The sequence below is a fragment of the Chelonia mydas genome, chromosome 2 (assembly GCF_015237465.2).
Source record: "Chelonia mydas isolate rCheMyd1 chromosome 2, rCheMyd1.pri.v2, whole genome shotgun sequence".
Classification (NCBI taxonomy): domain Eukaryota; kingdom Metazoa; phylum Chordata; order Testudines; family Cheloniidae; genus Chelonia; species Chelonia mydas.
Genome location: NC_057850.1, coordinates 66,772,678 through 66,786,824, shown reverse-complemented (window position 1 = coordinate 66,786,824; position 14,147 = coordinate 66,772,678). Strand labels below are relative to the sequence as shown.

The following is a 14,147-nucleotide window of genomic DNA, read 5'->3' as shown; positions in this document are numbered from 1 at the left end:
GCTACTCTATATACTAAAACAAGATTGAGAACGAATCATCTATCGGACTCTGCTCTGCTTCATCTCAGGCCAAGGGCGGCTGAGAAGGAACTGAGGGCGGTTCACCCACGCAATGCTACATAGCCTCAAAGTAGGGCATGAGACAGAGAATAATGCACATGTGTGGGCCAAATCAACACTGCTACCTAAAATCTCCGACTTGAGGCGCACGAACATGGATGCACCTAGAGTGGAGCACCCACAGGGACGCTACTCGAAGAACTAATCCTTACAAAAACCAAGAAAAAACAATCCACCCACAGTTACAGGTTTGGGCATCTGCATCCTGAGCTAAGCGCTACCTGGGCCACGAGGCATTATTCAAATCAGAGTCCCTGTTTATTACATATAATATTTGAGACGCTTACTAGTCTGATGTCAGTTTGAGATTTAATTGGGCAGGAAAGGAAATGATATCTCCATTGGCACAAATGCTTTCTGTTTTCTCAAAGACAAATACAGCTGTTTAAACTGCTGCAGGTTGGTATGGGTCAGTTAGAGTAAAGGCTGTCAGACTGCAGAAAGATTCTCTGTAGTGACTGAAGTAATGGTTTTCTTTTGTTTGAGTGTTCACTGAAGTTCTTAGTTCCCCATCTCACCTGGAAGGAAATCACTAGTCCATTTGCACATTCTCTATGGAATATAAGGCCTCTCTGTCAGCAGGCACCTCATCCAACATTAGCTGTAAGAAAGCTGGGCGGGTCAGAAAGGGAAGAAGGGTAGAGAAGTTGCTAGGCTCTTTGCTGCAATGGCAGTCTTAAGGACTAAAGAGGACACAGAGTTACACCCAAGTATGGATGGAAACCTGTCTGGCCTAATCAATGCAACCAGGATCTGGTACTGCCTTGCAGCTGGGAAGTGGGGGAGTCAATCCCTCCTCCAAACATGGTTTAAGGGTGGGGGAGATGGAGACAGTCATGCAGAAAGCAAACTAAGGTGCTGCTTCGGCTCTTAATTTTATCCTGTCTTGTCAATCATTAGAGACACAAGGTGGCCTGAAGAGGAGCTCTGTTTAAGCGCAAAAGCTTCTCTCTCACCAACAGAAGTTTGTCCAATAAAATATATTAGCTCACCCACCTTCTGTCTCTAATATCCTGGGACCAACACAGCTACAACACAGCACACTGTCAATCCTAAGCACACGTTTATTTTCTGAGCAAATAAGAGTTACATGAAATTTCCAAACAAATAAGAAAAAGAAGCCTGATAGGCCTAAGTCATTAAACTACAGTGACAATAGTTTCAGTACTTACAAAACAATCAAATCTTGCTTACCATGCCATATTCTTGCATGTCCATCCCATAAAGTTGCCACCATTTGCCTTGCACCATCCCAGATATCATTGGAATAAGCCTCCTTTAGTTCATTCTTCCTCTTATAAACATAAAGAAAAATAACGGAAATGTAGAGGAGGAGGAGGATAAGTCCAGGAAGTATAAAAACTATTATGAGTGGAGTAAACACCCATAAAAGGTATGCCACATAATTCAGATAGTCCTCAAGGTACTCCACACCAGTCCATTCTTCCAATATGTAAATCAGGCAGCATAAGTAGCTCATAGGTACCTGCCCTGAAGTACAGGATTCATTTCTATGTATCATCTCCTATTTAAAAGAGAGAACAAAACAAGTCAAACTGTCTCCAGGTCATGAAAGCTTCTTAATCTAGGGTGGGGGAGGGGGAGTGTTAATTTATCAGACAAAATAAAAACTTAAAAATTTCATTTAAATGATATTCATAATATCCCCCAATTGTCCTCATGGAAAGCAGAATGGATATATGATTAGGATGATGGACATGTAAAATTCCATGTAACATAGCACAAAAGAATGAATAAAGCAAATGAAAACTAAGAATTGAAATTTGCTGGCATAACATTGCACCCAGTGTGGACAGAGGTTGTAACAAAACTGACACAGTGGCAAGAACTTAAAAGGGACACTCATCTTCAGTTATTTGAAATAGACTATTTTTTTTAAAAAAATCCACAATTTATGTAATATATTAGTTTTGTTTTAATTCCTTTTTTGAAGATAAAATTATTTCCCTGTTAATATTAATAAAGGGTCTTTTCAAACAGAAAACTACACTATTTGACTATTCAGCAAAAACAATTAAACTGACTATCCGCAAAGTGCGACAAAATGACCAAAAATGAAATTTCTTAATTTCTTTCAAATTACCCAAATGCTTACATTGAAGCTCACAAATAATCTACTGACCACAGTTACAGCAGTATGACACAGGACTAAAGTTATTTAGGAACCATTAAGTCCACCTGGAAACCTACAGATAACCAATACCACCAAGTCACAAAGAACAGTTTGCGAGAAACTCCAGGGCAAATGAGCCTGCTTTTTGCTCATTGCTCTGCTTTTTGAGCTCTGCTTTTTGTACTAACTTTAGATTCCCAGTTGATTTATGGCATAGCCCCGTACAGAATGCATTGCATACTACAACCTTGATGTTACAAAAGCAGGAATGATGGTAACAATGTGCATGCATCAGAAAGAACTGGTTGCAACCTCATAGTCAAATACCGATGGAAATAAAAAGCCATCCTTGTCAGAGCTTCTATAGTTATACAGAACTGGAGATCCAACAGTAATCCCAGCCTGCCAACTTGAGTAACAAATGGCAGATACACACCCTAAATTAAAGAGGGAAATATTTTCATATCTTTCAGTTGCTTCCCCCATCCTACACCATTGCTTTAATGTTAATTGGACAGAGCCTCAGCTGGCAATCATTTACATCACATAAAAGGTTTCAAACATTGGTTAAGGACAAGCAAGGTCCTATGAAACTGAGGCAGAGAGGATATTGTCAGCATACTGAAGACATTGCAACTCATGTCTGCATACAAATCTTCCTACCAGCCCCTTATAAACTATAAACAAAATTTGGGGCGGGGGGAACAACCACAATGGAACCCTGTGGAAACATGAGAGAATCCTGGGGCAGAAGAGCATTTGCCCAAAACTAGCCACCGGGATCTCTCCAAGAAATAGGAACAAAGGCCTGGATCTACAAAGATACTTCAGTGTTGCAACACTCAGCATTGTAAAACCTAACTTTTTGCTTAGGAAAAAAGGTCACAGGAACAGCGAGATCCACAAAGCCTGAGTTAAGTGCCTTATCTCCCTATACAATGAATGGGCAAAGATAGGCACCTTAGAATGCAATCTACAAAACCCAGCATGTTAGGCAGGGAGCTGCCTAAGGTAGCCATTGGGAGATGTTTCAGAGTAACAGCCGTGTTAGTCTGTATTCCCAAAAAGAAAAGGAGGACTTGTGGCACCTTAGAGACTAACCAATTTATTTGAGCATAAGCTTTCGTGAGCTACAGCTCACTTCATCGGATGCATCCGAATTGGTTAGTCTCCAAGGTGCCACAAGTACTCCTTTTCTTATTGGGAGATGTGTGTCCTAAGCCCTTGCCCCTTTCACAGAGATATGCACCTATATCTGATCTACAGAGAGGTGCTTATCTGTTTGTGATCCATGAACTGGAGGAAGATAGGTGCACTGGGCCTGGTCTAAAAAGATGTGCTCAGAGACTGCCTAACTCCACAGAAAAGCCCCACCTAGGGAGATATGGAACCACCCTAATTAGATCTTTTAGCCCGGTGATTAGGGTACTCACCTGGGATGTGGGAGCCATTGGTTCAATTCTCACCTCCCCACCCTGAAGAGAAGGGATTTGACAAGGGATCTGCTACATTTCAGGTGAGAGCGCCAACTGCTGAGCTCTAGAATGATTCTCATTCTCTCTGGCCCAATATTTAACTAAAAAGTGCAACTTCAATAGGAGAGATGGGGGAGACCCACCTCAGAATATCCCACAGTCCAGCATTTAGAGCACTCACCTTACAGGTGGCAGCTCTCTGTTCAGATCCCCTCTCAATAGGCAGAAGAGGGGAACAGAATGGGTAGACTCCCACATCCCAGGTGTGTATCCTAACCACTAGGCTAGAAGTTATAAGAGAGGTCCTCCTCTCCAATCGCCCAGCTGTTGTGCGTGGAGTCAGGTGTCTGAGCATGTCTACTGGATCAGACCCAGCACATGAGTTAGGTACAGGAACATTTATCTTCCCCTGGTTCACAGATTGCTTGGGGGCATAGGCAAGAGACAAGTGCCTGGACACCTACCGCGAGACAGCAGTGGACACGTTTAGAGGCAAGTTACTTTTACCACAAAAACTTAAGCAATGAGTGAGTTTAGGCACTTATAGGGTTAAGCGGCAGCTAAACAGTGCTAGAGTTGCTGTCTCAAACTCCAGCACTATCTGGGGACTTTGCAGACAGTGTGGATTTATTCGGAGTTTAGGCTCCCAGAAAGACTGAATACTGGGTGCAGGGAAAGTCCCTGTTAACTGAGAAGCCGCTGGGCTAAGTGAATCTTAATTTCTGTGAACGGGGGGGGGCATGGCCCAACCTCTGGGTCTGTGCTGAAGCCGACAGCTGTGACTAGCTCAGCAAGACAGGAGTGGAGGGAAGCCTTTTCTGGCAGGGGGGTTTGTTCTCAGTGGCATCACAGTACATCTAGTGACAGTCTTGAGGGAGTCTCTGTGACCCAACTCGTCACAACCCCCTTCTACTGTGCTGTGCTTTAAAAGTGAAAGCTTGTTTTGGTTCCACCTATCTGTGTGAGACGGCGTTCTCCCAAATGAAGATGATCAAGTATTGCGCCCACTTTACAGATGCTCATCTGCAGGACTGCATCTGACAAATTACAACCCAAATTTCAAGACACTGGCAGATAATGTGCAGTCACAAGTGTCATACTGAGACTCGGTAAGTAGGGAAAATGTATAATTATGCATATTATGCACTTGATCATAGCTTTATATAACAAACTGTTATTTCTACATTTTCTTTGAGGTACGTCTTGGGTTGCACTTAAATTCAAAAAGTGATTGTCTTAAAAAGATTGGAGACCACAGCCCTAAATTTTTAGCGTATATAAGGGGAAGACTAGGGTTCACTTCATTCAGCCAGCACATGCTAAAATACCACTTGCTTCATCTCCACTAGTGTTTTAAAACACGTTAGCTAGCATCTTTAAAATATACCTTTTATCCAAGTCTAGACAAACCATAAGTGACAACAGCTTGGAAAATAAAATAAATCTACTTGACAGTGGCAAGTAAGAAACTGTTTCTGTCATGTAAAATATAGATACAGTGGGGGAGAGGTTGTTCCTGATCCACCAGTTCTGAAAGAATGTATGCTTTTACTAAAGTAGTTTACAGCACATACAGTTACAATGTACAATAATTAGTAAGCCTGAAGAGACATCATTCCAACCTTTCTCCACTGCTGCTCACGCTTTTCCCAAGTGACAGACTGAAATTATAACATGCTAGCTAGTTTCATGGTTGCTATTCAGAATCCTGAGGGCCAAAAAATACAGGTCACTTTCATTCAGCTTTTGCTTGGCACAGCTGTGAGCATCTGAGGCAGGTACTGGAACTATTTTCTATAGAAGACCATTTAAAAAAATAAATAAGAGACTGGAGAATAAGTGAAGTAGCAGAAACTCCCCATTTCTGTATCTAGAAGCTAGAGCAGTGGTTTTCAAACTGTGGGGCACGCCCTCCTGGGGAGCATGGAGGAACATTCAGAAGGAGGGGAGTGGTGACACCAGGCGGCTCATGCCAGTGCTGCGGGATATGGGCCAGCCCCCTGTGGGGGGCGGGAAGGGAGCACCACCTCCACCCCGACTCATTTCAGCAGGCCACCCAGCCTGAGAGTCAGTGTCAACACCCACTGCGGCCACACCTTTTTCCACTTCCAGCAGCCTCCACACCCAGAGTCTAATCGCACATGCCTTGCCCCACTCAGAAAACCCGAAGGGGAAGGTACTGGCCCTGTCCTAGCGGTGCAGCCTGGCTGCAAGGTAGAAGCAATCTGCAGCTGAGGAAATCTGGGCTGTTCCATTAAAGGTCTGTGTATTTGAAACTTACAGTTGTAGGTAATTTAATTAAAGTTATATTAAGGTCTTGTTAGGTTTATGAGTAGGCTATCAAGCATACTTTTGCAAGTGTCTATTTTTGTCTGGGCCGGGGGGCACAACCAAAAATTGTAACTCAAAGGGGGGTCTCAGCTCAAAAAAGTTTGAAGTCTGCTGTGCTAGAGGGAAGAGGTAGAACAGTGGCAAAGGACAGCTTTCTACCATGTGTTGTTTCTTCTGCAAAGGACCTTACCACTGTGATCCAGGCCTGTCACCTTGAAGTGAGACTACTGCAACCCACTCTTCATGGAGTTCCTGAGTACGTGAACAATAGCCGGCCTCTTATGCAAGAAATTGTGAACACATCACCCCAGTGGTCTGCATACTCCATTAACTCCACGTTTGCTTTTAGATTGAATTCAAAATTGTAATCCTAATTTAGCAAGGCCCCAAACAGTTAAAATCATGGTTATTTCAGAGAACATGTCACCAACCACAAGCCACTAAGAAAGCAGCATTCTAAAGAGATGGTGCAGCTAGACAAGCTGAGGTTTAGGCTATCATGCACCGAAGTACTGGAATTGTGCTTGTAGCTGTAGACCTCCTTACTGAAGGGATCAGAGGCCCTGGTAGAGGAGGAGAGAAGGAGGGAGAGTTCCTTTTCCTTTCCAACAGCCAAAGCAGGGTTTCAGTATCCATCACATATCTGTCAGCCTGCACCTAGTTTAAGAGAGTTTAAGTTTATGAACCACATCAGTGTCCAGAGACAGTCCCTACCACAAGATGGTCAAGCTGCACACCAGATTTTTACCCCTGGACTTCACTGATGCTCCCTCCCAAACTCATCTTTCATATCCATCTCTGGCTTGTAGTGGTCTGGAAGTCCTGTCAAAGCCTATCTGTGGCTACATCCATTCAAAGTCTATTTAAGAGTTGAGGTCTAACTTCCATTACAACACCTCTCTTTCAGTTACTCATAGCATTTTCAAACCCAATTTCTTATGGGTTGAGCTGAAAGACTTGTCTGCATGTGTGACCCTTGCAAAAATCTGGCTACCTTGTCACACATAATATGTAATATTTCTGCTGCAACCACAAATTTGCTAGGTGCTACTTACAAAACTATGGATTACTGCAAATTCTGTTCATATTAGAACCCAAATGCCTTACTGTTACCTTCCCTCCTGGTGCCTAAGCCCCACTCCCTTCATCACTAGTATATGGGGCTACTGGGTCTCTGGCATAGACTTCTCCTTGCAGAAACCCAACTCCAAACCCAGCAGGGTGGTTTTCTGTTATCCAGGAGCATATTCTCAGGCCCTTCTGCAACTTCATTTTTGTGAGAGAGCCTGATTAACGACAGTCTTGTTTTTCACTCTAACAAGTCTAGGATCTGTCTTGACCATGAGTGTCAGAGTTCCAAAGCCCAGAGCATTCCACTGAGAATGCTCTACATCCCATTCTAAAAACTTCATCCTGTGGTCACCAGCCATAGCAAACTCAAAGGTCGCACAGTGCCAGCTACTTCTGACCAGGTTGCAACAATGAGTCCAAACTGACCTTGAGATGATACACCTTGATTATTTGTGGGCAAGTTTCCTCGACAGAGCTATTATGTCCTTGAAGTGCTTTCCACTTCTAACTAGAATCATCTACATATTTCCCACATTTAACCTCAGACACATGTTTTTCATTCAGATTCCAATTTCCTTCATATAGTGGAATAGTTTGAAGAGCTCATTGTCTGCATTGGATGAGAAAGATACACACAGCTGCGTGTCATCTGCACAATAATGGTATTGCACATTGTCTTTTTACAATCTTTCTAAATTACTTTAATTGATGTTGAATAAGACTGGTGACAAGATTAAGGTTAGGATTAAGATTTCCTCTTTGGAGAGGAGAAGCAGCAGATGCTCCTCACAAATCTCTAGAATCAATCTAAGAGAAGTTAGCTAAAACAGCTTAACATATTCAGAGCCACACCTGCAAAGAGCAGCATTTTGCTGTCTACGATGTCATCAGCTGCATCTGATATTTCAAGCAAAATTAGCATGGCCATGGGCAAAATCCATCAGTGCAATTAGTGCCATCCCAGCACAAGGAAAAATCTATGGCTACCAGAGTTAAGGACAAGAAGGAGTTTTTAAAATATATTAGGACTAGAAAGAATCCTGACAATGGTATTGGTCCATTACTAGAAGGAAATGGTAGAATTAGCAATAATAATGTAGAAACGACAGAAGTGTTTAATAAATATTTCCATTCTCAAAAAGAAAAGGAGTACTTGTGGCACCTTAGAGACTAAGGTGCCACAAGTACTCCTTTTCTTTTTGCAAATACAGACTAACACGGCTGTTACTCTGAAACCTATTTCCATTCTGTATATGGAGAAAAAACAGTACATATAGTCTCATCATATGCGGATGATAATACTCTTTCCCTGCACTAGTATTTCTGGAGGATGTTCAACACAAGCTACCAAAATTATACATTTTTAAATCAGATAGTCCAGATAACTTGCATCCAGGAGTATTACAAAATTTTCAATAATCCTTGGAGCACTGGGTAAAAAGGGTAAACAGGATGACCGGGGTACTGGAGTAAAGCGGGGCTGGGGAAAGGCCAGAGGAGCTCCGGGCTGGCAATTCCCCAGGCTGCAAGCCTTGTACAAGGCCCCTGGAGGTACTGGGTTGCAGGGGAAGGCAGCAGGTCAAAACCTCCCTTGCCTATGACGACTGGCTTGTACAGACTGCAGTCGGCCACAGTGAAAGGGGGCTAGATGGTGACTGGCAGTAGCCCATAGGCTGAGGCAAGGTGGGGAGGGGAAAAAAAAAAAAATTAGGCCTGTCAGACATGTATCCCAGGCAAGATAATGGAGTGGCTGATATGGGACCCAATTATCATAAAATTAAAGGAGGGTGATATAATAATGCAAATCAACATGGGTTTATGGAACCCATGTCAAACTAATTTGATATCTTTTTTTGATGAGATTACAAATGTGGTTGATTAGACGAAATAGTGTTGACATAATATATTTAAACTTCTGTACAGCATTTCACTTGATACTGCACAACATTTTGATTAATACACTAGAATGATCTAAAACTAACATGGCACATATTAAATGGATTAAAATATGGCTAACTGATTGGTCTCAAATTGCAACTGTAAATGAGGAATCATCAAGCAGGTGTGTTTCCAGTGGCATCCTGCAGGGATCTGTTCTCGGTCCTATGCTATTTTTTACATTTTTATCAATGACATGGAAGAAAACATTAAATCATCATTGATGCTGATAAAAGCTTGCAGATGACACAAAACTGGGGGAATGGTAAATAATGAAGAGGATAAGTCACTGATTCAGAGCAATCCAGATTGCCTGATAAACTTGGCACAAGCAAACAATGTGCATTTCAATATGGTTATATGTTAATGTAAACATCCAAGAACAAAGAGTGCAAGCCATACTTGCAGACTGGGGGACTCCATACTGGGAAGCAGTGATTGAAAAAGATTTGGGAGTCATGGTGGATAATCAGGTTTCAGAGTAACAGCCGTGTTAGTCTGGATTCACAAAAAGAAAAGGAGTACTTGTGGCACCTTAGAGACTAGCCAATTTATTTGAGCATAAGCTTTCGTGAGCTACAGCTCATTTCATCGGATGCATACTGTGGAAAGTGTAGAAGATCTTTTTATACACACAAAGCATGAAAAAATACCTCTCCCCACCCCACTTTCCTGCTGGTAATAGCTTATCTAAAGTGATCATTATCTAAAGCTTATCTAAAGTGATGACAAATCATTATCAGTTGATAAATTGGAGAAGATTCAGAGACGAGCCAAAAGAATGATTAGAGGATAAGAAAACATGCCTTATAGCAACAGACTCAAAAAGCTCCATCTATTTATCTTAACAAAGGAAAGGTGAAGGGGTGACTTGATTATAGTCTATATATAACCACAAAATATTTAATAATGAGCTCATCAGTCTAGCAGGGAAAAGGTATAATATGATCCACAGTTGGATGTTGAAGCTAGATAAATTCAGACTGTAGATAAGGTGTACATTTTTAGCAGTGCGGATAATTAACCACTGGAACAATTTACCAAGTGTCAAGGTGGATTTTCCATCACTGACAATTTTTTAAAACAACAAGATTATATGTTTTTCTAAGAAATATACTCTAGGATAATTTTGAGGAAGTTTTATGGCCTGTGTTATACAGGATGTCTAGATATTTAATGAATGCATATTTTAAAAAGGGACTCTTATAGAATCATAGAATATCAGGGTTGGAAGGGACCTCAGGAGGTCATCCAGTCCAACCCCCTGCTCAAAGCAGGACCAACCCCAATTTTTGCCTCAGATCCTTAAATGGCCCCCTCAAGGATTGAGCTCATAAACCTAGGTTTAGCAGGCCAAACCACTGAGTTATCCTTCCCCCCTGAAACACATCCTCAGGGAGGGCTTGTCCGGGATATGAACCCGGGACCTCTCGGACCCTAAGCGAGAATCCTACTCGAGCATCGTATGTAAGACATGGGAGGTAACTGTCCTGCTCTACTTGCCATTGGTGAGACCTCAGCTGGAGCACTGCGTTCAATCTTGGGTGCTGCACTTCAGCAATAACGTGGGAAGCGGTGCAGGCCACAAGGACATGCTGGCTGCCACTTCCCGCAGCTCCCATTGGCCGCTGAATGCACTGAATGCATCCGATGAAGTCAGCCGTAGCTCACGAAAGCTTATGCTCAAATAAATTTGTTAGTCTAAGGTGCCACAAGTACTCCTTTTCTTTTTAAATAATTTGACTCAATAAAAATATTCTACAACGGGTCTTGTGCAGCTCTCCTAGCAAATACTTCTATTTATAGGACACCATATCTGGCTTTCCTGTATGTGTAATGATCTGTTACTTTTGTGAACAGAAGTATTTTGGATGACTCAAAGTTGTGTTTCAATATTACATTATGTCCAGATTTTAAGGCCTACATAGGTTGTGCTGGGGTCATTTAATGGGTTAGTGGGTTTACGGTTGATTTCGGTACGGGTCACAGGCCAGCACCAGGGAACATGACACAGGTTGGGCTTCTTCACACATACACTGAAGAAAGGGGGGAGGGGGGGAAATCCCACCTCACCGCTCCGTTGTGTGCGGAGGAGGAGGAGGGTCGAGGTCAATAGTGCCTGAGTGGGGAGAAGCCGACGATGACCCTCCACCTGTCTCTCTCCCCAACCCGGAGGGAACATGTGCCCCGGGCCCCGGTTGGCTGGGCTCCCTCCAAGCCGCGGCCGTTCCCAGACTGGCTGCAGCCGGCAGAGGGTGGAGGAGGCCGGGACACGCCAGCCTGGGGGCCGCTGCCCGGGGAGGCTGGGGAGGCAGCGGCCGCACAGCCTGGCGAAGCGGGGGATGAGCCCCCCTGCATCGGGCTGCGGCACCGGCTCCCCCCGGAGAGACCCAACGGCGGCCCCGCCAGCCGCCCCACCCGCGGGTCGCGGGCGCCTCCTCACCTTGCTCCGGCAGCGGCTCCGACTCTAGCCGTGCTTCTGTCCCGAGCTTCGGGGTTTCTCCTCCACCTGCCGCCTCCGCGGAGGCCGGGTCCCGCCAGGGCGGCTCCCCCGCCCCGGGGGCCGGATCAGGGGAGTATCAGCGCCACCTGGTCTCCGAGGCAAAATCCTCCGGACCCCATTGGGTGCGACACGCGGCAGGCGCCGCTTCCGGCGGAAGGAACGCGGCGGTGCTGCAGGCGGTGGCCGGCGCAGGGCGGAGCCGATCGCGGGAGCTCCGGGGGCGCCCCTGAGCCCCGCGCACGGGGCCGGACCGCTGCGTTCCCCGCCGCGCGGTGCGCAGAGCCCGGGCGCGGGCCGTTGCCCAGCTCCGCTCCCGAGGCCCCGGCCAGCCGCCAGGTGGCCCGGGTTCTCAGCTCTGTGCCCAAGAAGCAGAAAAGGGGGCTAAGCAGCCAGTGGGGCAGCTGGCCAGTCAAGGTGCTAACAGAGTACTCAAGGGAGGTGATAAGGCCAGTGGGGAGAAACTAACTACAGTCTTTGCACCTGTCTGCACAGCTAAGCCTGTGAGGGAAGATTTCCCGAGTTGAGCCATTCTTTGTAGGTGACAACTCTGAAGAACTGTCTAAGATTGAGGTGGCATTAGAGGAGGTTTTGGAACAAATTGATAAAATTAAACAGTAATAAGTCACCAGGACGAGGTGGTATTCGCCCAAGAGTTCTGAAGGAACTCAAATGTGAAATTGCAGGACTACTAACTGTGGTATGTAACTTATCATTTAAATCAGTTTCTGTAGCAGATGACTGGAGGACAGCTAAGGTGATGCCAATTTTTAAAAAGGGCTCCAACCGTGATCCTGGCAATTACAGGCTGCTAAATCTGTCTTCAGTACCAGGCAAACTGGTTGAAACCATAGTAAAGAACAGAACTGTCAGACACATAGATGAACACAATTTGTTGAGGGAAAGAGTCAATGTGGTTTTTGTAAAGGGAAATCATTCCTCGCCAATCTACTAGAATTCTTTGAGGACGTCAATAAGCATGTGGACAAGGGTGAGCTAGTGGATATAGTGTAGTTAGGTGCAAATGAAAAAAGGCAGTCATGGCCAAGAGCTCCTTTATATTTTTCTCAGTACGATTTACCTTCCACTTTAAAGGTTGCCTTTTTGCCTTTCCACTGCTTTTTACTTTGTTGTTTAGCTACAGTGGTACTTTTTTGGTTTTCTGTGTTTTTTAATTTGTGGGTATACGTTTAAGTTGAGCCTCTGTTATGTCGTCTTTTACAAGTTTCCATGAAGCTTGCAAGGATTTCATTTTTGGCACTGTATCTTTTAATTTCTGTTTAGCTAACTTCCTCATTTTTGTGTAGTGCTGCTTTCTGAAATAAAATGCTACTATGGTGTTTTTCCCACCACAGGGATGTTAAATTTAATTGTATTATGGTCACTATTACCAAGTAGCTCAGCTATATTTACCTGTTGAACCAGATCCTGTGCTCCACTTAAGACTAAATCAAGAATTGCCTTTCCTTTTGTGGGTTCCAGGACTAGCTGCTCCAAGAAGCAGTCATTTAAGGTGTCAAGAAACATTATCTGTGCATCCCATCCTGAGGTGACATGTACTCAGTCAATATAGGGATAGTTGAAATCCCCGTTATTGAGTTTATTTTATAGCCTCGCTGAAGTGCCTTGAGCATTTCACAGTCACTATCACCATCCTGGTCAGTAGTATATCCCTGGTGATATTATTCAAACATGGAATTACTGTCCATAGAGATTCTATGGTACAGTTTGGTTCATTTAAGATTTTTTACTTCATTTGATTCTATGCTTTCTTTCACATATTGTGCCACTCCTCCACCAGCATTACCTGTACTGTCCTTCGGATATATCTTGTGCCCTGGTATTACTGTGTCCCATTGATTGTCCTCATTCCATCAATATCCTCATTTAATATGAGGTACTCTAGTTCACCCATCTTATTATTTAGACTTCTAGCATTTATATGTGTCTTCTTTTTAAGCTGCCATTACCTGATGTAATTAAATGGGATTCTTTCATTTGACTGTCTCATCAGATCCTACCTGTATTTTATTTTCCATCCTTTCCTCCTTACTAGGACAGAGAATCTCCATTAATAGATCCTCCCCTCGGGGATGTCTGTCCAAATCACGTGCTCCTCTGCACCTGTCGGCTTTCCCCCAGCCCTTAATTTAAAGGTCAGAGCTGTTTTTTTAATTTTACACACCAGCCATCGGGTTCCATTTTGGCTTAGGCAGAGCCCATCCTTCCTGTATGGGCTCCCCTTTTCCCAAAAGGTTCCCCAGTTCCTAATAAATCTAAACCTCTCCTTCCTACACCATTGTCTCATCCACACATTGAGACCCTACAGTTCTGCCTACCTAGCTGGCCCTGCATGTGGAACTGGAAGCATTTCAGAGAATGGAGGTCCTGGACTTCAATCTCTCACCAGCAGCCTAAATTTGGCCTCCAGGACTTTTCCTGTGTCATTGGTACCTATATGTACCACAAACACCAGCTCCTCCCCGGCACTACACATAAGTTTATCTCAAGAGATCCAGTGGTTTTAGCACCAAAATGGTCAGAGCTGATGACGCTGTTGCAGTTACAAGCATCGGTG

At 44.1% G+C, this 14,147-nt stretch overlaps 1 protein-coding gene across 8 annotated transcripts in view; it reads right to left on the bottom strand.

Annotated features, from left to right (window-relative positions):
* The window catches only part of LOC102935831 (transmembrane protein 68), a 42,808-nt gene extending 31,100 nt beyond the window's left edge, over window positions 1-11,708 (bottom strand). For 3 of the 8 annotated variants that reach the window (XM_043539620.1, XM_043539616.1, XM_043539619.1), the window contains exons 1-2: window positions 11,513-11,708; window positions 1,315-1,645 (exon numbers count right to left, since the gene is read on the bottom strand). In XM_043539620.1, coding sequence (XP_043395555.1) covers window positions 1,315-1,642 — 328 coding nt within the window. In that variant the 5' untranslated portion in view covers window positions 1,643-1,645; window positions 11,513-11,708. Of the gene's footprint in view, window positions 1-1,314; window positions 1,646-7,557; window positions 7,742-11,512 lie in introns of all 8 variants that reach the window. The other 5 variants (XM_043539617.1, XM_037892611.2, XM_043539618.1 and 2 more) reach the window with 5 other exon arrangements.
* Window positions 11,709-14,147: the final 2,439 nt, after the last annotated feature.